This window comes from Chiloscyllium plagiosum, chromosome 33 (assembly GCF_004010195.1).
Source record: "Chiloscyllium plagiosum isolate BGI_BamShark_2017 chromosome 33, ASM401019v2, whole genome shotgun sequence".
Lineage (NCBI taxonomy): Eukaryota > Metazoa > Chordata > Chondrichthyes > Orectolobiformes > Hemiscylliidae > Chiloscyllium > Chiloscyllium plagiosum.
Window position 1 is genome coordinate 28,269,883 of NC_057742.1, and position 26,636 is coordinate 28,296,518.

The 26,636-nt window shown below is 38.7% G+C and overlaps 1 protein-coding gene across 5 annotated transcripts in view; it reads left to right on the forward strand.

Moving 5' to 3' along the window:
- LOC122539965 (zinc finger protein 652-like) overlaps positions 1–26,636 on the forward strand; it is a 63,056-nt gene that overhangs the window by 8,542 nt on the left and 27,878 nt on the right. For all 5 annotated transcript variants that reach the window (XM_043675195.1, XM_043675198.1, XM_043675197.1 and 2 more), the window contains one exon: positions 24,035–25,236. In XM_043675195.1, the coding sequence (XP_043531130.1) occupies positions 24,106–25,236 (1,131 nt within the window). In that variant the 5' untranslated portion in view covers positions 24,035–24,105. The remainder of the gene's footprint in view (positions 1–24,034; positions 25,237–26,636) is intronic.

The window sequence follows — 26,636 nt, forward strand, 5'->3', positions numbered from 1 at the left end:
TTCCTAACCTGCAATCTTCTTCCTGACCTCTCCGCCCCCACCCCCACTCCGGCCTATCACCCTCATCTTAACCTCCTTCCACCTATCGCATTTCCAATGCCCCTCCTCCTACCTTTTATCCTCGCCTGCTTGGCATATTTTCCTCATTGCTGAAGAAGGGCTCATAGAGGGTTGTGCATGTGTCGAATGGGCTGCCAGAGGAAGTAGTGGAGGCTAGTACAATTATAACATTTAAAAGGCATCTGGATGGGTATATGAATAGGAAGGGTTTGGAGGGGATATGGGTTGGGTGCCAATAGGTGGGACTAGATTTGGTTGGGATATCTCGTCAGCATGGAAGAGTTGGACTGAAGGGTCTGTTTCCGTGCTGTACATCTCTGACGTGGGACAATACGTCCGTCCTAGGACAGGCTAAGCAAAGGCAAGCAGGAGAATTCCTAGAGGCCTGGCATTCAAACCAGAACTCCATCAATAAATGCACTGAGTTGGACCACATTTATCAGCCTCTCAGAAAAAGAACATGAAGTGATCTCACCCACCACAACAGACCATGACAAACAAATAGAAAGTGGGACATAACGCCAGCGCGTCAATGGAGGCTCACTGATGATACCTAGCATGTTGACAAAATGTCAGAATCAATCTACCAGCTCAGCGAGCAAACTTATAACTGGAACCACAATCTGAGCTACAAATCTTCTAAAATCTTAGAGCATTTTTCTTTGTGTTAAAGATGCTGCACAAATGCAAGTTGTCAATAAAGTATGCATTCATATAATGTCATATAAATTGTTCTCATTTTACAATTCTTACAGAAACCATAACTTAATGAAAATATTAATTTTTAATGAAAGGAATTATGCAAAGTTTCAAATTAAGACTTTTACTCAAAAATTGGCTATTTAGTAGGTAAGTTTTATGCTCTTGAAAACCCACAATTTAACCTTTTTTAAAATGTGCTGTACATTTCTATGACTGACTGACGGACTGAAAAATCCCCTTCACGTTTGTACCTTACTTTTGGAAGCACTTACATCCTCCCAAAACCAATCCAAAGCTGTTCTCCGTTTGCTTTCTTTTCCAATCAGATAATGTCTAATCCTTCAATTGACATTTATGGTGAGAATTACCCTGGAGATCTCCTTCTAAAGTTTGGCTAATTTTCCAGTCTTGTTTAATTCCTCACAAACTTGGTTTCTTTAGTTTGAGTGCAAGGTCCCACTCACTCTCAAAGTGGTGAACAATGGAAACTAGGTATACTATCTCTCTGCCCTCTTTTTTTTTCTTCTCTCAGCTTCTTGCATACTGGCTTATTTGAGGTTCAGGGTATCTTAAAGGAAATGCTGTGAGCAGATATTATTTTGAGTTCTTCTCTCAAAGCCCTTCTGTGTGGTAAAGTGAATTAAATAGGCCTTGTATTTAATGTGTTTCTATCTTACAAATTCCCAACTCCGTTTTTTTTGGAGTTGAATAGATATTCCGAACACCTTCCAGTGAGACTTAGATAAGTTTGAGCTGTACACCGTTTAGCAACTAAGCCATGCAAGCTGCTTGTCCTAAGAATTTGGATCAGGTCACATGAATCCTTCATTACTCAAGTTTACAATAAATAAATAGTCCCAAAAATAGTGTCTTAAATTTCCTATTTGTAGCACTTGATTAAACTAGGTGATATATGTCACTTGACATTCCTAAGGATTTGAGTTGGAAAGTTAGGAATTTAAACCAAATTTGTCACTATTTCTGCTACAAGTGTCAGGGATTCTGATATAACGGGACTTCAATCTTTTATTTTCCCTCAATAGGTTAACTGAAAAGGTGTTAAATTGCCACAGTTCATCTGATTTGCAGTAAGGCAGAGTCATAGTAACTGATCAAAACTGAGTTCTGAAATGACTATTGACTTGGAGTAAAAAAAAATGCCATTTCACATTCTGTTGATTATTGACAATTATTCCTTTGGCAACCTTCGAGCATTAATTCCAGTTATTTTCCTTTGGGGTTGTCCACAGTTTCAGAACCATCGATATTGTTTCTTTGCTCTACTCAAACGTCTTAATGCCTTTTGAGTCAGTTTTTTTTTTGTGGACCTCTTCTAATTGTAGAAGTAATCAGGCATTTGTACAATAAACAAAATTAATTTAGTTTTTTTTATCTTTTAAGTACCTACCCTTTAACTCAAAAAGGGGAAAAGTGTTCACATTTGTTGAACACCGTTTCATCACGAATGGGTCTTGCAATTTGTTTGTCTGTTTCTGTTTATTTCTACTGGAATTTTTTTTGTTCTTGGGATGAGGACGTCACTGGCTAGTTCTGCATTTATTACCCATCCCTAATTGCCCAGAGGGCTGGGAAGAGTCAACCACATTGCTGAGAGTCTTGAGTCACATGTAGGCCAGATCCGGTAAGGATGGTAGTTTACTTCCCTGAAGGACAGGAGTGAACCAGGTGGTCTTTTCCAACAATCAACAATGGATTCATGGTCATCGTTAGACTCCTAATTCCAGACTTTTGTTGAATTCAAATTCCAACATCTGCCATGGCAGGATTTTAACCTGGGTCCCCAGAACGTGACCTAGGTCTCTGGATCAACAGTCCAGCAATAATACCATTAGGCTGAGGCCTCCCCCTAACATACCATTGTAGTTCTTAACCCCGTCTGTTCCAGAATGCAGATATTTAAATGCCATTTGTTTTCCTCAACTAGTTCTGACTCCTACCATTGATAAAGTTTGTAAATATCAGATTTGTTTTTGTTTAAATCAGACAGCTCTGCAGGCTTGGTCCAAGCTGAGATTAAAGTCAGCAATGAGAGGCCACGGGACAACTGCCATTTATATATCAGTGTTGGAGAAATACAGTGTGTTCCTGTCAACTGTTAATCTGTTTGTTTAGTACTAAGATACTTAAATGCAACTGTTGTTACTGACTGTTGACTAGAATCCTGGCTTTCACTGCTGATCTCTTTAAAATTTGTACATGATCCAGTGGAATGGATAAATTAGAAACTTTTTTTTTATCTGGCATCTTTTTGATGTAAAATGCTTTGGCATATCTGCAGGTGTAAGAAACAGAATTGATGACCACGCAGCAAGGTGAGATGAGTAATAGTTTAGTCAAAGTTATACTCTCCAACAATATTGTCCCTGCTTATCAGTTGTAGGAGAGAACAGTGGAGAGATGGAAGGCTTAAGGAAAAAATTTCAAAGTAGTAAGCCCAAGTGGTTGCAGTGAGAACTGATGGTGAGGTGAAAAATGTATTTACATACAAACAAACTGGTTTCTGAATATGGAGAACATGATTGGACTATAGCACCAAACAGAGTAAGGATGAAAGAAAAGGGTTGAAATAATGGAGAAGAATTAAACTCATGAACATGATTTTTAAATAAAGGATTATAGGCTTTCTGCCTCTTGCTTAAGAAACAATTTGGTTTGAGGATGCATGAGCAAAAGCTGATGTGGTACAAGATGAGCTGCAGACTTTTGGATTAACTCCAGTACGGTGGATGGAAAATTGGCCAGTGGAACGTTAGAACGTAGTCAGACCTGAGTGTTACAAAGGCTTGGCTACAACATCCATCTGCAGTAGAATGAAGTAGTGAGGTCCAAGTCAATTATGTTGTGAAGGTGAAAGTAGGTTATCTGCAAAGTTTGAAGGATATAAGGCTGATACACAAATCAATCGGAAGAAATTGGGGGACACCTTTTTTTTTTTTTTCCCCCCCAAAAAAAACTTTGGCTGCATGACTTTGCGTCTACTCTTCTGCCTTCTGCACCAATTGTCCCCGCCAATTCTCTGCCATTCAATGAGGTTATGGCTAACCTGAACTTCACATTCTCACTGACCCCCAAGAATCTTTCATATCCTTGCTTAGTAAGAATTTATCTGCCTCTGACTTAAAAATATTCAAAGACTCTGCTTTTTGTAGAAGGGATTTCCAAAACCTCAAACCTCAGAATAAATTTTTCAACTTTGTTTTAAATGATAACACCTTCTACAAGGAAATATCCTCTCCATGTGCACCATGTCGTGGCATTTCAGGATCTTAAACACTTCAATTAAGTTGCATCTTTCTAATCTAAACTCCAGAAACAAGCCTGGTTTACCCAACCTATCCTCATAAGAGCCCCTGTCAATTCTTGGTATTAGTCTGGTAAATCTTCTCTGACTTGGTTCCAACTCACTTGCATCGTTCCTTAAATAAGGAAACCAATACTGACCATAGCACTTCAAATGTGGTCTCACCAATGTCCTGTATAACTGAAGCATAACATCTCTACATTACATTACTTGCAAAGGGAATTGAATGTCATTATTAAAACTCTACTAACTTTCCTAAATGAACAATTTCAGATTTTTCCCCATTATACTCCATTTGCCAAGTCTTTGCCCATAACCCTGACATTTTTATAGATTAAAAAAAACTGTCTAAATCAGTTTATAGAATTATAATGAAAAATATTAATCAACTAGAAATGATGACTTTAGTTCATTAATTAGTCATTTTGGGTCACAACAGCTTCAGCACAAAACTGCTGAACAAATCAATTAAGTTACATTTTTGTGTTTGTTCTAGTTTTATATATAAATGTGGCAGTTTGTGCAGTATAAACACTACTTTAATATTGTTCTGCTTTTATCTGTTCCTCCTTGTTGGAACAAAAGTAGATGGTCCTACCAGCATGAGCTGGTTTTTAGAATCTGATTCAAAATATCTTCAGTGACTTAGCCTCCACTACTGTTTGGGGAAGAAAATTCCTCTTCTCACTGTCACTCTTGCTCCCACCCCCCTAAAATGAGAACCCTACCTGTGTTTCAAAAATGTCAGCCCTTCTTCTAAGCTCCAATGACTTTAGGCCCAACTTGTTGACCTTTTCTCATGAGGCAACAAAGATGTCCAAGGAGTTCGCCTAGTAATCCATTTCTGAATTATTTCCAGTGCTTGTGTGCAGCTCCCCAACAAAAGAGTCATATTGTGTGCTGTCCTCTAGGAGTGGTCTCACGAATACCTTATACAATTATAGCAAAGTTTCACTACATCAGTACTTCGTGCTTTCAGTGAAGGCTCAAATTCCATTTGCCTTTCTAATGTCTTGCTGTATGCATGCTAATTCTGTGATTCACATACAAGGCCAGCTCAATTTGAGTTTGAGAATGAAAGTAATCCAGCTCTGACTAAAGTGGTGACTGAACAGGGAATTTAGGCCAGTATTAAGGTACTGAATCAAAGTTGATCACTCTGGCCTTTCAAACTGAAATTATTGCGCACAGGTTGGATATTGGACCAGCAGCATAATGGCTGTTATAAGAGCTGGCTCATTAATCTCATTTGGCTTGATGAACCAAAAGTTTTTAAATATTGGAATAAATGGAAGATCAAAAGGGAAGAAAAGGAGCATGCTGTCCCCTTCTGCCTAGAGTCATTTCTTCAGCTTCAGCACTCTGCTAACTCTGCAATGCAATAACTTCTCTCAACAAACACACTTAAAAAAAAAATTGAAACCAGCAAACCACCTTAAACTTTAGTCATCTCCATGACAATGCAGCATGCTTTGAGCAGTTACTAATCTGACTTCTAGTTTTAAGAATGTCTTCTTTACAATTTTCCTTTTGATCTGATAATGGATTTTACAGCTTTTCATACTTCACTGAATTAGTTTAACTTGGCTTTAACTCCAAAATGACTTTCTGGGCTGTCATTATTGCATGCAGTGTACACACCATATCTCCAGCTGAGCCCACCTGCTGTTGTTGATCCTACCTTTCTAACTGTTAACTCTTGAAGCAATATGACCCTCACCTGTTATTTTTAATTGACTTCCATATGCTTCCATTGCACTTATCACATCACATTTTCTACAGTTAAACTTTAATCCCTGCAGCCCCAATGTTACACTCTACCTAGATCTTCTCTTAGCATTGTTATGAGAATTAGTGAGAGGGACTGTTGGGTGTCATGAATGTGTAGTACGTGTGGAAGCTAACTTTATCTATGGATAATGTTGTAAAGTGGGAATGTGTAGATGACGAAGAGGGGCTGACTCTGGTCTTTAGGCGATTCCATAACTCTCTTTGCAGGGGTGGAAATGAACACCATCAGTGGTCTGACTCACAAGGAGAACCGTTCCATTGGATTGAACAGTGATAGTGGATGGCTTGTTGATTGTCTAAGTCTACAGAGAGAGACTGGATAATGCAGGACAACAACTGTTGCAATTGCTGCATTTGTTTAGAGTAGCTTATGAGTCATTGAAAACCGTTGGAGTAATTAAGATTTAAGGGAGAATCGGGCATGAATCTTGGAAGAGGCATGTTTAAGGATGCATGACAGCAGGAATTAGGGCTAAAATTTGGAGGGGGTTTAATTTTGTATTGGGGAGCAATGCAATAACTAATGGTACTGAAAACATGGAGCAGCAAATCTTGGCATATAAAAGTTCTTCAACATATATTTGTATGCAGATTATCTTGCATTCCTCAATTGATAAAATGTAATTTTATAGGTTGTGAAATCGATACTAAAGAGGCATTTATAGTACACTGTTTGCATATTAGATATTTCAGCTTTACATTAGCGACATAAAGTAGTTAAATGTTATGAGATTTAAGTTACTCTATTCCTTTTTTAATACCTGTATTTAAAGGAACACAGAGCTGAAGTAGACCATTCGGCTCCTCAAGCTTGTACAATCATCCAAACCAGATCATGGCTGATCTGTGGCCGAATTCCATAAGCTTGCTTTGGACCCATATCCCTTGATACTCTTGCTTAATAAAAGCAATTTTTATCTCCAAGTTAAATATAACAATTGAATTAGCATTGACCGCTGTTTGAGGAAGAGTGTTCTAAACCTCCACTGCTCTGTGTAGAAGTGTTTTCTAACATCTCTCCTTTTTAATTTAATAAAGGGAAATGAGTAATTGTAATGCAAATATTTTGTCTGCTGAGATGAGTAACACATTAAATACAGAATTATGTCTGATCATCAGGATATGGTTTGAGGTTACAGAAATTCAGTTCAGAAGAAAGAAGCATACATTACACTAACTAAATTGGCTATGTCTTTTAACAAAGATGAACATCTTAAGGTAGTTCACAGATATGTAATCAGAAAAAATTGATACAGAATCAAAGAAGGAGCTATGATTAGGGGTGACTTAGGTCAAATAGGTTTTAATGAGGAAAAGGTTTAAGGATGAAATTCCAGAGCTTAGAAGTTTAGTTGGCTGAAGGCATGGCTACTGACGATTGGATTAAAGGATTGGAGAATGTACGATAGCATTGTAAGACTGGAGGGGATTAGCAAAAGGAAAAGGGGAGGCTATGGAGGGATTTTAATACAATTATTAAAATTGTAAATTGGAGACACTGTGGACTAGCAGCCAACATATTAGTAGACGCAGGGATTGGTGAGTTGGGTTTGTACTTTAGCCTAGGAGCAGCAAAATCTTGAAGCTGAAGTTTAGAGATTGCAAACTGAGGTCATTCAGGAGAGTAAAGTCTGGAAATGATATTTAGTATAGATGAGGGTTTCAACAGCAAATGGATTGAGGTAGGGAAAGGCTTGCCATTTCAGGGATGATTTGGAGATACCAGTGTTGGACTGGGGTGTACAAAGTTTAAAAATCACAACACCAGGTTATAGTCCAACAAGTTTAATTGGAAGCACTAGCTTTCAGAGCGCTGATCCTTCATCAGGTGGTTGTGACCCGTGATGAAGGTGCAGTGCTCCTAAAGCTAGTTCTTCCATTTCGGGGAGGGTTGATTAAAAGGCAAGATGTTGCCATCCATGAATAAAACTTTTTAATGTCCTAAAGTCATGGATTACAATGATTTCAATGTGAGTGAACATGGTGGAAGAAGATGTGGTGATGGCAGCAGTGTGATCTGGGATAAGCTGCTGGGGGGCAACAATGGATGAATGAGCAGAATGTTAAGCAGTTTGGTGAGATTACCCACAGCAGCTGAGAGTTGAGAGGGAGATGGAATTGTTGAAGTTAATGGTTATAAGGAAACAAACTTGTATGGGGGCTTTTGGAGAATGTTGAGAAGTACATTTGAGTAACTGTGGGATTTGAGCTCAGTAAAGTGACAGATGGATATGAAAGCAGAGGAAATTGAAGAGTTGAAATATGGATTGCAGGGTGAAGTACTTCTGAGGAAAAATAAAATCTAATGTGACTGAGTTACATGAAGGTGGGGGGGGGGGGAGAAGGAAAGTTGATTTATTGGGCTCTGGTCTGAAGTGACAATGTAGACATCAATGGATATATAGTATTTAAATTCCATGGCACGCTCAATTTTTCTCTTGCCCATATCATAGAATTGTACAGCATGGAAACAGACACTTCGGTCCAAACAGTCCATGCTGAACATAATCCCAAACTAAACTAGTCCTGCCTGGTCCTGGCCCATATCCCTTCAAACCTTTTCTTATTCATGTACTTATTCTAAATGTCTTTTAAACATTTTATCTCTGGCACATCCACCACTTCCTCAGGTGGTGAGAAATTCATTCCACACATGAACCATCCTCTGTATAAAATAAAATTGCCCCTTGTCTTTTTTAAAATCCCTCTCCTCTCACCTTTAAAAATATGCCCTCTAGTCTTGAAAACTGAATCAAATTTATGACACTATTTTCCTTGCAAAAAAAACTATGCTGACTATCCCTTATCAATTTTTCTCCCTCTAACTCTCTATAAATCCTATCTTTTAGAATCACCACCTACAATTTGCCCACAGCTGAAGTCTATGGTTCCCCAATTTCTCCTTGCAATCCTTCTTAAAAGTACATTAGCCTCCCTCCAGTCATCAGGCACCTCACCTGTAGTTATAGATGATGCAAATATTACCTTATTGTAAATGTCGGATATGGAGGAGAGAATGTTCATTAGTTTAAAGCTAAAGTCAGAGTTAGTGATTATAATGAAGTTTACTTGTCAACACCAGCTTGGAGCATTTGAGTCCAGTTTCAAATTTCAAATTTTAGAGGCAGTGTAAAAGGTAATTGTATAAGAAGTCAGGCTACCAGAGATAGTTCAATATAAAATAAGGTAATTAGAGTGTGATCTTTGGTGATTTCATAATATATACAACTGACCCAATACTAGAGTAGAAGAGGGAGAAGCAGCTGGAGCAAAATCCAAGGAATGAGAGCAATAAAGCCCAGGAAGACCATGATGGATAAAGTCACATATCTGAAGCAACTTAAGTGAAGGGTCCAGGAGTTCTGAAACAAGTGAATTTGCCAGTAATTGGAAGCAAGTAGAGGAGAAGAAAAGAAAGGTAGTTGGGAGCATGATCTAAAGCAGGGAATGACCAGCTGGAGCAGGTTAGGTTTAGATCAGCATAGTATAAATGTCACACTATATTCGCTAAAAGCTAAGGACACAAATAGGAACAAGGATTCAGATGGCCCATGTCACTGCTTTCTGCAGAGATTACAATCATGGAGGTCAGTAAGATCCTGAGGCCAACAGCGGTCCAGGCAAAAATAGATTTGTCAAAAGCAGCAAAGTAAGCAGAGGAACCATAGGTGTAATGAAATGCGGTCAGAAAATCAGTTTGTATAATGTTGCTGGTAAAATCTTAGTTGTAAGCTAAAATCCTTCCCAAAAATTAACACCAGTTTTTTTTTTTAAAAAAGGCAAGAAGCAGCAGTGTAGAATCCTGAAGCAAGAATAAAAATGGTATTTCATAATATCTAAATTTTGTCTTCTATGTTTCTATTCCCAAAATACTAAAGAAAATGTTGAGGTACTTGGGTTTGCTCAAAAAATTCTGTAAAATTGTTATTTCAAGCAATAAATTTTATGATTAGAAAAATTGATATACTGCAACATTGAACATGAAGGAATCCAAAAATCTTTGTCAAGTTTGAGCCATGTTTGAAGTATTGAATTGTGTGACTTTAAAACAAATTTGATTCCATTCCAACATTTGATAGGGCATGAATTGCTGAATTATAGATCATAAATGTGTCTCTATCCTACATCCCTACCTAATAACTGGTAACTTAGCAGAGTTTGCATTCCACTTTTCCCACTAGATGTGAAGCCTAGTGGTGCGCCATTGTTTGAACTTCCTGGTTAAGCATTTGCCACTTGTGTATATAATTGAGGCAGATCCTTTTTAAAGAAGAAAATAATCCAAGTCTAGGTGTATAATATGTATTATACAAGAATTGCTCTTGTTTTGTACTACAGTTCCTGTACTAACCATGAACAGCTCTTGTAGAGAAGGTCTTTAAACAGTTATTTTGTAGGTTAACTAATTGAATGTGTAATCAGATTCTAAACAAGAATGTGATAACTGTGTTACAGGGAAAAATGTTCTTTAACAGCTGTAATAAATACTACTTCTGGTATTTTACTGTTCATGTGATTTTTACTTCCATATCAAAATGAGTATTTTGACCTCTTATCCATTTCAAAGTTGATTATTTTAGCAATTCTACAAGAGATTCTCTCAAATTATGTTAATATCTTTAGTCTCAACTTCAATTCAAGTGTATATACAATGTATTAAAGTGAAGCAGTTAACCAGGCTCTTTATGAAAGGCCATCTTGCAAATAAGACCATTATCTATCGCAGACAAAATGTTATACCTCATTAATCAAAAATAATCTACTCTTTCTAACATCTGACCAAGGTAATTTGCTGATTTACAATGGAAGGCTACCCTCTTCCTATCATGTGATGCAGAGATAATGCAAAACTGTGCTGTTGTATTATTATTATTAAAGGAAAATTGGAAGATAGAAATTCCTGCAAAACAGAAGAAAATAGTCCTAGCATAACAAAGTTTTATTTGTATCCAAATTGTGGTAATTGAGAAAAACTGCTAACTTAATCAAGTGTTGCTATTGTGAATTAATAAATTATTGAAGTCCGATGGACAGTGTGAATTTGTATCAAACTCCTAACCACTTCTTATTTTAAGAGGAAATGATGTTATTGGACCAGTAAGTAGGGAGATCCTGCATGTTTATGGCAAATAACTGGCTTGTGTAATGTTGTCATTTATGAGGATTACTTGTCTAGTCTTCTCTCATTTTAAATGCATAACCATTTCATCCAGCCCAATTTTCATCAAGATGTATTGGTACTGAGCATATGTTGCAAACTTGCCAGCTGCGTAGAGATGGATATAATTGGCCATGCTGAATTCATGATTGAGAAATTTGGGTTTGTGGCTCATGGACCGGCATTAGTAAATGTGTTCAAATTATCAGCAGCATTTTAATGAGATCAGTGTTCTTTATGATGTTATTACTCTTCAGACTGTGATAGAATTGCTGTGCACAGTCATTTTGCCAGCCATAATTTTGTTGTTTTCTTGAGCATCTTAATGGTGAGATATTATTAGTTTTTTCCAACTTTTCTCATCATAATTATGTGAAATGGTAATTCAATAAATTGGGTTCAGCAAAGTAATAAGGAAATACAAAAATTAACTGTCCTATTGCCTGTAGGGGGAAAAATAATAATCCGAGTGCAATGAATAAATGACAAACTTGTACAAATGACATGGACTCAAAGGGGGAAACTCTTCCTTCAGTACCGTGAGTATTATGCAACTATCTGCCAAGAAATTGGGGCTAGCTAGCACAGTTGGTATCTTGCATTCTGTTTCATGTTGTCAAAGACCATGGGAGAAAATATCTGCAGCTCATCATCCTCAATTCCTTGTGATGATATATTTAGTCCAGAGCAGAACCAGGACTAAAGGAATGACTATTCATAGTGTCATAACTTTTTTTTTAGTACAATATTTATTAAACTTCTACCTGTTTGAATTCTACTGAGGAAGCATGGTACTGTGTAACCCCCCCCCCCCCCCTTTTTTTTTTTTGGGGTGGTCCTTTCAGTGATTTGATGGTTTTTAGTCTCTGTAAGATTCTAGCAACTTGCAGTCAAACTAATACTGCCAAGCCCTAGCCAAGGTGCCACACACTTGTCTGGAGTTGAGGTTTGTTTTGGTTTAAATACAGTAAAAATGGAAACTATATTGATACTGGAGTTTTAAGAAGCTTATTTTCTTATTGTGCTTATTTGTCCTTTAAAGAAAGCTACTTGAATTGTGAGTTTTAGAATGACTAATATGCGACGTGTGATATAATAACAGTAGCTTCCAAAGATGAATGAACTTCTATTCACCTCCCATTGAAAATTGTCTGAAGCCATGCATTGATGCATATTTCTATTTGAAGTCTTAAAGATGTACATTTGAAATATTTTAATTTGCTTTCATAATATTTACTTGTTGACTTGCTGCTACAGATGAAATTTTTTTCTTGTACTTGATCCCATGAAATATATAGCAATTTGCATAAAGCATATAAGCTGAAAGAACTGTGGCTTTTGTAAATCCGAAACAAGAACAGAAATTGCTGGAAATGCTCAGCAGGTCTGGCAGCATCTGTAAAAGAAATCAAAGTTAATGTTTCGGTTCGAGTGACCCTTCCGCAGCTTCCACTCAACCCAAAACATTAACTCTGATTGCTTTCTAGAGATGCTGCCAGACCTGCTGAGCTTTTCCAGCAATTTGTTTTTTTGTTTTTTGCAATTGTATAAAACATTTGTTATACAGTGAAATCACAGTATAATTAAAATAGTTTTTCAGAATTACTGCAAATTGTGTAAAATGTTTCTGGTAACTTAACTGTATCTCCAGTGCATTTTTTAATCATGAAATCTTAATTAGACATTCTTTTAAAGCATATTACTAAAATAGCTTTAAAATTTTATTGTATGCAAATATTGTAATGCGTAAACATATCTGCAAACAACTGTATATTTAAAAATTAATGCATGATCTGAGAATAAACCCAATATAACTTCTGATGTTTTTGTTCTATTGGATTTCATTTTGAAGGATTTATTTGAAGCCATGATTAGAAGAATATTTTAGTTTGAATTTCTCCCTGATTTTTTTTGTTGTCAGGAAATAGACACCAACATTCGAAGAATATATCATTTGAGTTAACCGTGTCAAACTGATCCAAATCGCACGATAATTCTGTTGAACTTACTGGCAGTTTTAATGATACACATGTTGTGCACCAAAACCAATTTTTTTAGAGTCCAGTTTATAAACTACAAAAGTAGTGTATTACACCAGTATTGATGAGAAAATGACTAGTTTTAATTTAATTGGCATATAACCTTGTGTAAGCAGCAGAAGTTTTAAAAAGGAGCAGCTTTACATAGAGAATATTTAGAAAATGGTGAGTGTAACTGAGGCTGTAACATTTAATTCTCAATTTGGAATTCAGATCAGAGAATTGGGTTTCTAGAGAAAGGGTTTACATTTTCTATTTCTAAAATTCATGTGACAGTGCTATCTATTGAATGCTTAAATCTTTTTTTAAACTACAAATGGTTGAAACATATAACTAAAACCCTGTACCTGAGAGTTCGGCTAGATGTTTGTGTAGGTCCTTAGTCCTACTTAGTCCTAATCCATCTCCAATTCATTACTGATGAGACTTTATACGATTTCAAGGAATAGATCATACTTGGCTATCATGCCGTGTACCATATGTTACTGTTGTAACTCTACTTTCTATTAATGGAAAACTACCACAACAATCTCAGAATCCACTTTTAAATAAACGTTTACGATAGCTTGAATTTATGTGAAGTGTTAGCATAAAGATCAGATAAAGATGTAACTATTTTCTGAGGAAATAGAATGGATGTTTATTATTCATTAATAATGTGTCTTTACACTTTTTTTGTGACTGATACCAGTCATTTGGTTCTTTGATTAATCTGCTGAGGAAAGAATGTTGTCTGCATAGATATATATACCTACCATGTTCTCTCTCATACGAAAATGTATTTTCAATTTTGAATGTACTGAGATTAGTCCATAAAAGTTTTCTAAACTGGATTTGACTTTTCATTTAATTACTACGCCTTGACCATGCTAAGTGGAGTGAGAGTCTATCTCAAGAGTATCTCACTGTACCACTGGAAAGGGAAAATCGTGAAGGGAATTAAGTGGTGATGCAGAAGTGGAAACAAACAGTATTGGAGGAGTACTCGGGTTGCATTAGCTTGGGCTAGGCTTTTGTTATTGGTCTGTTATTAAAAATTCACCCTAAACAACTGAGCAGTGAAATAAAAGAACTGCTTCCATTTGTTACAAGTCACTTTTTTGGTTTCGCTACCAACAGTGGATTGGACAAACTTTTTTTTTTAAAAATGTCTTGCTTGAAAGCCTCAAGTCAGTTGTCATCGTTCCAAATTCACCAGTGATGTGCATGTTTCCCTCCTGTCTTAGCAAGATAACCACTAGCACTTAGAGATCCAATAGCATGGTAATTTCACATGACCCCTAAAATTTATCACCTACATCATATTCCTTTACTCCTATCCTAATGTGCTGCACTAAAGTGTCATAAATTCATAATTGGTAACATGATCCATACAACCCAATTGGTGGTCTAGTTGAGATTAGAAAATACATTTCTAGCTGTGATTATTTTTGTTAGTCTAACTTAAAGTTTCAAAATTAACTGAGATATGCATTTTTAAAGCTAATATTGATTTTCCAGGGGAAAAACATGAAATAGCTGACTAAAATCTGCACACATAGCACGACAGTCATCTGATAAACATGTGTATTTGTTTATTATACCGTTCCCACTGCAGGGTTACTTCTCCAGCCCAGAGCAGGTATCCCAAGCCCTGGCACCCGACAGACACTCAGCTGTCTGGACTTGCGCTTTTCACTGCAAATAAACTGCATAATCAGTGTCAATTTCCCTTCATTGTACTGTCTCCTGCTACTGCTACATTCCTCCTCGCTCCTCAATCTTTAAAGGCTCCCTATATCATGGTGCCATTGCCAATGAGCTAATCCACTGTGGAACTCTCACTATCATTCAGATGATGAGGAGGTGCCAGTGTTGGATTGGGGTGGACAAAGTTAAAACTCTCAACACCAGATTATAGACCAACAGATTTATTTTGAAGTACTAGCTTTTGGAGCGCTGCTCCTTCATCAGATAGCCAGTGGGGCAGGATCATAAGACACAGAATTTATAACACAAGATCATAATGTTATGCAACTGATATGATATATTGAACAAACCTAGATTGTTGTTAAGTCTTTCAATTTTTAGAATGGGTTGCAGGTTTCAATTCATTAATATGTAAATCCCAGAACTCCTTTTCAAGTCACATTTCTGAGATAACATAAGGCTTTATATTTAAAAAAAAGTGAACTCTCAGCTCAGGCAATGCATTTAAAGGTGTGAAGTTAAAGCTGAGCTGAGAATGTCAGACCAGTTGGCATATTGCAAAGGCTCGGGTTCCTGCCTTCCGGTTCCCCTTGCCTGCCTCATCTGTAGTCCGACCTTCCTGTTCCTGACCACTGTCCAAAGCAGAAGACACTCACACCTAAGAACAATCTCCTGAAATGAAGGGTTAAGTAAGTTTCTCCCTCCCTAATTAACTGTAGTGTCTGCCGGTTGGCCTCCAGCTCAATAAATCTGACCTAGATTAGATTAGATTAGATTAGATTAGATTAGATTACAGTGTAGAAACAGACCCTTCGGCCCAACAAGTCCACACCGACCCGCCAAAGCGAAACCCACCCATACCCCTACATTTACCCCTTACCTAACACTACAGGCAATTTAGTATGGCCAATTCACCTGACCCTGCACATCTTTGTGATGTGGGAGGAAGCCGGAGCACCCGGAGGAAACCCACGCAGACACGGGGAGAACGTGCAAACTCCACACAGTCAGTCGCCTGAGGTGGGAACTGAACCCGGGTCTCTGGTGAATCGACATTTCGGGCAAAAGCCCTTCCTGATGAAGGGCTTTTACCTAGCTCCACAAATATCCCATCCTTAACAATGGAAGAGCCCAGCACATCAGTGCAAAAGATAAAGATGAAGCTTTCAGCCAGATGTGCTGAGTGGATGATCTATTTCTGCCTCCTACAGTGGTCCCGAGCTTTATAGATACCAATCTTCAGCTATTTTGATTCACTTCACATGATGTCAAAAAATCATTGGAGGCACTGTATACCCCAAAGGTTTTGGGCCCTGACAAAATTCTGGCAATAGGACTGAAGACTTGTGCTTCAGCACTTGCTACTCCCCTAGCCAAGCTGTTCCATTACAGTTAAAACACCAGTATCCACCTGACAATGTGGAAAATTGAACATAAAAAGCAGGACAAGTTCAACATGGAGAATAGATTGGGGCAGTAATTAGCTATCATCAGTCAAGTGATGGAAGATGTCATCAACAGTGCTATAAAGCAGTATCTGCTCAGCAATAATTTGATCAGTTCCCAGTTTGGATTCTGCCAGGGCTACTCAGCTCTTGACCTCATTTCAGCTTTTGTCCAAAATAGTGGCTACAAAAGAGCAGAATTCCAGAGGTGAGGTGAGAGTGACAGCCCTTGACACCAAAGCTGCATTTGACTGAATGTGGCATCAAGAAACCCTAGCAAAACTGGAATCCAATAGATGTCAGGGGCAAACTCTCTGCTGTTGGGAGCCATATGTGACATAAGATGTTTATGGTTGTTGGGGGTCAGTCATCTCAGCTCCAGAAGATCTCTGAAGCACTAATTCAGCAATTTAATCCATTACCTTCACTCCATCGTAAGGTCAAAAGTGGGGATGTTTGCCAATGTTCAGCACCATTCAGACTGCTTCAGTATCTGAGGAGTCTTATGTTCAAATGTAAGAAGACCTGGACAATGTCAGCCTAAGCCTGGATAAGTGGCAAGTAACATTTGTGCCACACAAATATCAGGTTGTGACCATAATTGATAAATGACCATCTGACCACTGCCCCTTAGCATTTGATGTTGTTACCAATACAGAATCCTCCACTAGTAACATCCTGGGGTTTATCATTGACTAAAAACTCAACTGGATTCATCACATAAAAATAGTGGCTACAAGAGTAGGTCAGAAGCTAGGAATACTGCAGGGAGTAACTAGTCTTCCGAATCCCCAAAGCCTGTCCACCATCTACAAGGCACAAATCAGGTGTATGATGAAATACACTCCTCCTTGCCTGAATGAGTGCATCCCCAACAATGTTCAAGAATCTGACACCATCCAGGACAAAGCAGCCCGCTTGTTTGGAACCACATCCACATGCATTCACTCTCTTCAACATCGACACTCAGGAGCAGCAGTGTGTACTAGCTGCACTTGCAGAAATTCACCAAAGATCCTCAGGCAGCACTTTCCAAACACATGACCATTTCCAGCTAGAAGGACAAGGGCAGTAGATACATGGGAACATCGCCCATCTAAAAGTTTACCTCCAAGCCATTCACCATCCTGACTTGGAAATATATCGCATTCCTTCACTGTCACTGAATCACAATCCTTGAATTCCCTCCCTAATGGCATTGTGGGTCAATCCATAGCAGGTGACCTGCAGCAGTTCAAGTGGGCAGCTCTCTCTCAAGGGCAACTAGGGATTGGCAATAAATACTGGTCAGCCAGTGATGCCCACATCCCACAAATGATCTTTTTTAAAAAATACATTGAATGGAATTTTGTTAGATTTGGAAGGATTGAAGCAAGAGTGAAGTTTTAATATTGAGTATTGTAATTCAATTTATAAATCCTATATTTGTCAAATATTGTTTCTTGTGACCATGATCCAGTTTATCTAGTGCGGGGTTGAGATTTGAATCATGACTCCTAATTGGCTTTCAGGAAGGAAAGGTCAGGCATTTTGAAATAACGTAATCAGGGCCCACAATCTGCTGCTTAGTCTCTTGTTGGTTGAAATATCCTGAATTTACAGTTAACAAACAATTAAAGTTTGTTTGATTTAGGAAGTGAACAATGCTTGTGATTGAGCCTAATGTTAGCATAATACCATAAGACGTAGGAGCTGAAATTAGGCCATTTAGTCCATAGTCTGCTCGCCATTCAGTCATGGCTGATAAGATTTTCAACTTCAGTCTCCCGCTTTAACCCTGTAACCCTTGATGCTCAAGAACCTATCTATCTCCTTATATAGCTTAGATTTCCTACAGTATGGAAACAGGCCCTTCAGACCAGCAAGTCCACTCTGACCCTCCAAAGAGTAATCCACCCAGACCCATTCCCCCTTGACTAACGCACCTAACACCATGGGCAATTTGGCATGGCCAATTCACCTGACTTCCACATCTTTGGATTGTGGGAGGAAACCAGAGCACCTGGAGGAAACCCACACAGACACTGGGAGAACGTGCAAACTCCACACAGACAGTTGCCTGAGGCTGGAATCGAACCTGGATCCCTGGTGCTGTGAGGCAGCAGTGCTAACCACTCAGCCACTGTGCTGCCCTCAATGACCTGGCCTCCACAACTTTCTGTGATGGTGAATTCCATAGATTCGCCACTCTCTGCCTGACAAAGTTTCTCCTTTTCTCTGTTCTAAAAGATCATCCCTTTTACTCTAAGGCCATGCGTTCGGGTCTGAGTCTCTCCTACCAATAGACATCTTCCCACCGTCCACTCTGACAAGGCCATTCAGTATTCTGGAAGTTTCAATTAGATCCCCCTCATCCTTCTAAATTCCATTGAATATAGACCCAGAGTCCCCCAAATGTTCCTCCATATTTTAAGCTGTTCATTCCTGGGACTATTCTCGTGCACCTCCGAACACCCCCCAGAGCCAGTACATCCTTCCTGAGATGTGGGACCCAAAACTGCGCACAGTACTCCAAATGTGGCCCAACCAGAGTCTTTTATAGTTTCAGAAGTACATCCCTGCTTTTGCATTCAAGTCCTCTCAAAAGAAATGCCCTCATTGCATTTGCCTTCCTAACTACTGACTTAACCTGCAAGTTTACCTTGAGAGAATGCTGGACTAGAACTCCCAAGGCTCTTTGCACTTCAGACTTCTAAATTTTCTCCCCATTTTAGAAGATAATCCATGCCTCTATTCTTCCTACCAAGGTGCATGACCTCACTTTCCCACGTTGTACTCCATCTGCCACTTCTTTGCCCACTCTCCTAAGCTGTCCAATGCTTCTGCAGCCTCCCTGCCTCCGCGATGCTACCTGTCCCTCTGCCTATCTTTGTGCTGTCTGCAAACGTAGCCAGGATACCCTCAGTTCCTTCATCTTGATTGTTAATGTATCAAGTGAAAAGTTGTGGTCCAACACTGAGCCTTGCAGAACACCACTTGTTACTGGCTGCCAACCTGAGACGGACCATTTTAACCCACTCTCTGCTCTCTGCCAGACAGCCAAGCTTCTATCCATGCTAGTACCTTCCTCCAAAACCATGGGCCCCTGCCTTACTCAATAGCCTCTTGTGCGGCACCTTGTCAGAGGCCGCCTTGAAATCCAGATAGATAAAATCCATTGGTTCTCCTTGGTCTAACATACTCATTACTTGCTCAAGGAACTCTAGGAAATTCGTCAGGCTGACTCTACTCTTTTACCATATGCTTCTGATCCTTCACGATGGATTCCTGGATCTTACCCACGACAGAGGTTAGGCTAATTGGTCTGTAATTTTCCGTCTTTTGCCTTACTCCCTTTTTTTAAACATGGGTGTTACGTTAGCGATTTTCTTCTGGGACCCTTCCTGATTCAAGTGCTTCCTGAAAGATTACCACTGACGCCTCCACTATCTCTTCAGCTATCTTCCTTAGACTCCTTAGTCCCAGAGTTCTATCTGGTCCAGGTGATTTGTCCACCTTCAGGCCATTCAGTTTTTCTAGCACTGTCTCCTTTGTGTTTGCCACCATACTCATCTCTGGCCTCTCACTGTTGAATTTTTGGGATATTATTCCTGTCTTCCACTGTAAAGACTGACACACATTAATTATTCAGATCCTCAACTATTTCTTTTTCCCCACTATTTTCTCTCCTGCGTCATTTTCCAGCAGCCCAATGTCTACTTATGCCTCTCTTTTGCCTCTTTAGATATCTAAAGAAACCCTTAGTCTTTTATTACTGGCCAGCTTACCATAATATTTAAATTTCTCCCTTTTTTTTATATTGCCCTCTGTTGATCTTTGTAAACTCCCCAATCCTCTGGTTTCCCACTGTTACATGCTTTCTCCTTTGCTTTTATGCTATCCCCAACTTCCCTAGTCAGCCATGGTTGCCTCATTCTCCCTGTACCATGCTGCTCTCTCGTTGGGACGAATCTCTGCTGTGTCTCCTGAATTACACCCAGAAACTCCTGCCTTTTGTTCCATTGTCTTTCTTGCTAGGCTCCTCTCCCAGTCAGTTCTACCCAGCTCCTCCCTTCTGTCTCTGTAGTTGTCTTTATTCAGCTGAAATACTGTTACCTCTGGTTCTATTCTCTCTCATTCTTGCTCTCGCTCTTGCTCTCAAATTGCAGAGTAAATTCGATCATGTTATGATAACTGCTTCCTTAAGGGTACCTTCACCTTAAGCTTGCTTATCAAGTCTGCCTCATTGAACAAAACTAAATCCAGTATTACCTGTTCCCTAGTGTGCTCCACCAAAAGCTGCTCCAAAAAGCCATCTTGTAGACATTCCACAATGCCTTTTTCTTACGAACCACTACCAACCTGATTTTCCCAGTCTACCTGCATATTGAAATCCCCCATGACTACTGTAACTTTGACTTTCCTACTGATCTTTTCTAGCTCCTGGTGTATCTTGCACCCCAGCTCCTGACTACTATTTGGAGGCCTATACACAACTCAAAGTATGTTTGTTTTTAAACCTTTTTTATGGTTCCTCAATTCTACCCACACCGATTTTACACCATCTGACCCTACTTCATTTCTTACCATTGATTTATTTTCATTTCCTATTAATAAGGCAACCCCACCCCCTCTGCCCACTTGCCTCGCTTTTCAATAGGATGTATGTCCTTTAATAGTTAGCTCCTAGTCTTGATCCCCTTGCAGCCATGCCTCCGTGATGACCGCACGTCATACTTGCCGATTTCGATCTGCACCAGAAGCTCATTTATTCCTTTCTAGTGCGTGCATTCAGATATAACATTTTCAGTCCTGTATGAACTGTCTCTCTTCTCATTGTCATTCATTTGTCCAGTGTACTTGAAGTTTGATTGCACACCCTTTCCAGACAGTTAAAATCACACAACACCAGGTTATAGTCCAAAAAGCTTATTTGGAAGCACTAGTTTTAGGAGTGCTGCACCTTCAGGTGATTGTGGAGAATAAGATTGTAAGACACAGCATTTATAGCAAAAGTTTACAGTGTGATGTAACTGAAATTACATATTGAAAAAGACCTGGATTGTTTGTCAAGTCTCATCTTTTAGAATGACTACGTTGGTTTCAGTTCTTTGATATGTAAATCACAAAACCAGTTTTAAAAGTTACATTCTCAAGTGCACTTTAACAATTGGTGTCATGTTGGCCCAGATAAGGTATTGAAGGTGTTAACTCTGCGTGAGGCTGTCTGTGCCAATGGTCAGTCTGATTCTAATCTAAAATATGGTATTGTACAATTAGATTAGATTAGATTACATTACATTACAGTGTAGAAACAGGCCCTTCGGCCCAACAAGTCCACACCGACCCGCCGAAGCGAAACCCACCCATACCCCTACATTTACCCCTTACCTAACACTACGGGCAATTTAGCATGGCCAATTCACCTGACCCTGCACATCTTTTGGACTGTGGGAGGAAACCGGAGCACCCGGAGGAAACCCACGCAGACACGGGGAGAACGTGCAAACTCCACACAGTCAGTCACCTGAGGCGGGAATTGAACCCGGGTCTCAGGCGCTGTGAGGCAGCAGTGCTAACCACTGTGCCACCGTGCCGCCCAAATCTTACATGGATTCATGCAGTTTTTGAGCGAAGTAAAATATAATTCTGCAAGTACAAATTCACCCCACAACCTTTGCGGGGGGTAGGGTTATGAGTGTCTGAAAGGGTGTGTGAGAGTGTAAAAGAGTTTTTAAGTCTGTGAGAGGGTGTGTATATGAGTACGTGCATAGTGCAATGGGCTTGCCTGTAGTGTGATGTGAACCCAAGGTCCTGGTTGAGGCCATCCCCATGGGTACCAAACTTGGTTATCAGCCTGTGCTCGGCTGAAGGGAATTCCAAAGAAGCTAAACCCTCTGAGTGGGGGAAAATGTGTTTCCTATCTCTGTCTTAAATGGATAATCCATTATTTTTAAAGTATGACTCCTAGCTCTACATCCTCCACTTAAGGAAACCCCCTTTTCAGCATTCACAGGGTCAAAAGTCCCCTTTGGATCCTTGTTTCAATTAAGCCCTGATGCTTTTGACTATGGAGTTATGAAGAGTGTTATAATCCCAGACCTGGTCATCAAATTTATATTTCAGTCTGGCTCGGGACCAGTAACTTTTACTTTTAAAGTAGACAGTAGAAAATAGAATAAATGCACAAAGTTCTGCAATTTTGAACAAACAATAAACTTAACCAATAAAGCTTTACAATGTCAGTACAGAAATCCAATCCACGTGTGCAACTCATTGCAAAGCCGGAATTGACATCATAAATATCAGTAATATACTGTGCTCAAAAACCTATAGTGCATAGCAAATGCAATTAACCGAGGTCCCACAGATCTCAGCAACAGCACTTGATGTTAATGACACAATTCCACCTCCTCCAGCCACCAAAGGCAATGCTCAAGTATGAAATTCTGTTCCAGAAATAAAGTTGTGTACGGTGATTTCCATATTCTTATAGTAAAGGTTGCTCCCTCATTCCTCTGAAAAGTAGGACTTGGCTGTCAATTATCTGCCATTTTTCTTCTTTATGTTAAGTGAATGATTTGCTGAATGCTAAAGGATGATGCAGTGAAGTTGTTATAACATCAAAAGCTGATCAATGAGTTCTGTGAGCTTAATTGTAGTTCAAATAGCTTTGGGTATTGCTGAAGAAAAGCACATTTTGTTGAAGCACCATGACAATTTGCAAGAAATACCTAAGTTGAGGGATAACAAAATTTCATGCATTGTGAAGAAAGTATCAATTATCTTGCACGTGGACTCTGACAGACATGTTGCCATGGAGCATGCACCTGTAAATGATTGCTGATAGTCAATTGCCTAGTCTTTTGCTTAAATTCTAAGTGATCCAGTTTGACTCTGGTCAAGGAATTGCTCTCAAACTAGATAAGAGTTCTCACCTAGTTTGTTGAGTTGAACCAGATACAGTTTGTTACTTTTCTGTATTCTGCATTCTGTATTGCAACTGCATTGTTACAGCATGAACCAGCTAGCTTTAATTTTTGCGCAAGTGTTTTTGGACACTTTTTGCTTCCAGGTATTCTTGAAGCAGATTTTTCAGGACCAAGAGAAATATGTTCTCCGGTACTCAATGAGTCATTGGGATCTAGATTTTTAGCAGAATAAAATGAATGTTTTTATAATGCTAAAGAATATCTAAATCAATAATATGCTTCTTATGTACCCAAGGAATTTATATTCTCTTGACTTAACACTCTGGCGGATTACTTACTTTAATCAGTGTTAAATGGGATATTTCAGAGACTGGGTGGCACGGTGGCACAGTGGTTAACACAGCTGCCTCACAGCACCAGAGACCCGGGTTCAGTTCCCACCTCAGGCGACTCACTGTGTGGAGTTTGCACATTCTCCCCGTGTCTGCGCGGGTTTCCTCCGGGTGCTCCGGTTTCCTCCCACGGTCCAAAGATGTGCGGGCCAGGTGAATTGGCCATGCTAAATTGCCTGTAGTTTTAGGTTAGGGGTATGGGTGGGTTGCGCTTCGGCCGGTCGGTGTGGTCTTATTGGGCCGAAGGGCCTGTTTCCACACTAAGTAATCTAATCTAATGATACACTATTTACAGACCAATGGGTATTATGTTACAAATTATTATAAATAACTAAAACTGAATTGCAGGAAAGGTTTTGTAATTTTGATCAAGCTGAAGATTTCAGTTATATATCTTTAAAAGAGGCATGCTGAACTTTTGTTATTGATTGACTTGCACATTTTTGATTTTTTATCAAATGTGTAAATGTAATACCAAGCTTTGTGATTTAGAGCTAATAAGATTTTTGTTTCTCCTTCTTACAGCTAATGATTGAAAGGAGTTCTCTCAACCATTTGGAAAACACCCTGTTGGAGAATGCCACTTGCCTTTGCACATGCTTGATGAACAAAGAGAGCAATGCACGCTTGAGCCTCACTTCTGTGACGACAACATCATTGTGATAAAACAGAAGCAATTGTTTATTGCTATCAAACAAACGTTGACTGCTTATAGTTGCTTTCTATTACTCCTCACGCAGACCAAGTGGCTGCAGCAATTTGATCTCCTTAATGAAACCCTAACATTGCAAAGTTTCAATCTGATACTATGCTTCACTTATGCATCTAGGCTTAATGTGATTGCAAGTAATGTACAGAAGAGGGTAAATATAGTTGGGGGCCTTCAGATGAGTCATATTGCCAACACTTGCAAGAATTTATTTAACAGTTGTGCTTTGCATGTTTCTGGAATGGCCCATGAGGGAAAACCGTGTTCTCAAATCTCTCCTCCGTTTTATTGCAATGCTGATAGAGAACTTGATTTATCCACCAAGATTTATCCAAGGGAAGGAAATAAATCTTACTTGGTGAAAGTGGAGGATACAATGGCAAAACGACATTTGAAAGCAAGAGATCAAACGTATTATGAGGAAAGCAAGCAAGACAAAGATAATCGTAGAATGGAAGGAGATGCAGAAGACTCTAATGACTCAGATGATCAAGAATCTTATAACCAAGAACAAATCATAGTTGAGGTAAACCTTAACAATCAAACTTTAAACGTGTCAAAAGGGACAGAAGGTGTGTCTTCACAGTCTGAAAAAACTGCAAGGATGGACTCCAGCGATGGGGATAATGAAGAGGATGATGTTGAGCTTGATGATGATATTGATACTGAAGATGATGAAGAAATTGAAGACTACATTAAAAACAGAAAAGCCAAGGAAACTGGCAAAATGGGGAGAGCAGAAGCAATTCCTTCAAGGGAAAGTGCAAAGATTAATATGCCTAAGAAAAAAAGAAAAAAAAGCCCCAAAGTTCCAACCCAGAAAGAAAAACCAACTGAAGAAAAACAGCATCTGACCTGTGAGAAATGCCCCAGAGTCTTCAATAATCGTTGGTATCTTGAAAAGCACATGAATGTCACTCATAGCCGAATGCAGATATGTGATAAATGTGGGAAAAAATTTGTGCTCGAAAGTGAACTTGTCCTTCATCAACAAACGGAGTGTGAAAAAAATATTCAGGTAGGCTTTTTTTTTGTATTGGCAAGGTTCATTTTTGTATTTTCTAAGTTAAGCACGGAATAAATCATCTGACAGAATCTGAAGACGTACAGAACATCTTACAGGTTCTGCTTCTCTTTGAAGATGTGCTCATCTTTTTGTCATCTCAGGGCTACAAGGTTTTTCCTGCGTGCCAACATGATAGCTGGTCTAGAAGCAGACTGTGATGCTGTTAGTTAATTACAAGAAAATTATATATAATGGTGTAATGACCAATTGATTTCTGTTTCTTTTTCTCACTTTTTCAACATGCATTTGATGTTACACAGCTTTCACTAAGCAGTTAGTCCTATAGCTGAGATGAAGTAGAAGTCTCAGTGGACTGGAAGCTACAGTTAGCAATGTTCCCCTCTGGTTTAGTGGATTCAGCACGTCCTGTTTACTTACAAAGAATTTTAACACACCATAGCAATTTCTGGTCCTGAAAAGTAAGTTTGTTTTCTGCGATTTGAGTAACTTTTTCAAAACTGGTGTGATTTTTATAGCTGAATTAAAATGGACCTGATATGAATATCAAAGGATGTTGAAACTGTTTTATCATTTAATGGAATATGGACAATGGATGCAATTGAGATAACATTGTGCATATTGAATCAGTATTATCCTTGTGATTCAGTTACATTACAGTTATTATCAAGGATAAACACCAATGTTATGTTTTTAAAAAATGAATTTCAATGCAATTACGAATTCATTGTTTTAGCTTCTAATGCTTTCCGATGAGATTTAATGTGATCAGAATGTAACGAATAACAACTTGAGAAACTATTTGTATGTGTCATCAAGGACTAGCAAGGTACTAGTCTAGCAAAACCATTATAGCAGTTGTCTCGACTGGTATCTTGAAGTGTGACATCAGTAAGGGTTCATCTAGACATAGAATGAATTCCTGAGTCAGCTATTTTATTTCTCTTTTGAATTAGTCTCTGGTCAACCTTTTTTTGTTTGATAGTGTTTCTGTTCAAATAACTTCAATGTAATATGGTTGAAGTTCAATTCATTTCATATATTTTGCATGATATCCTGAATATCACAGTTGTTTGTTTCTGTTGTGTAAATCTAACATTTCGATGTACAATTTAGGGCCAATTTGAGAAATAGTTTTTAAAAACTGGAAAATCTGTCACTGTATATTCAGGGGTGGTTCTCTTTTAACTGGCTGATGTTGTTGCATGATTAAAGTCCTTTCAAGTTTGTTTAATGAATTTAGATTTTGATCATCTTTACGTCTTTAGTAAACAATGATTTTAAAATGCTCATCTTTGTGACTATTTTTTAAAAATTAAAAAATTAAAATAAATGTTAATTGTTTGTTATTTAGTAAGGATAATTTAGATATCTACTCTTCCTTTGACCTAATC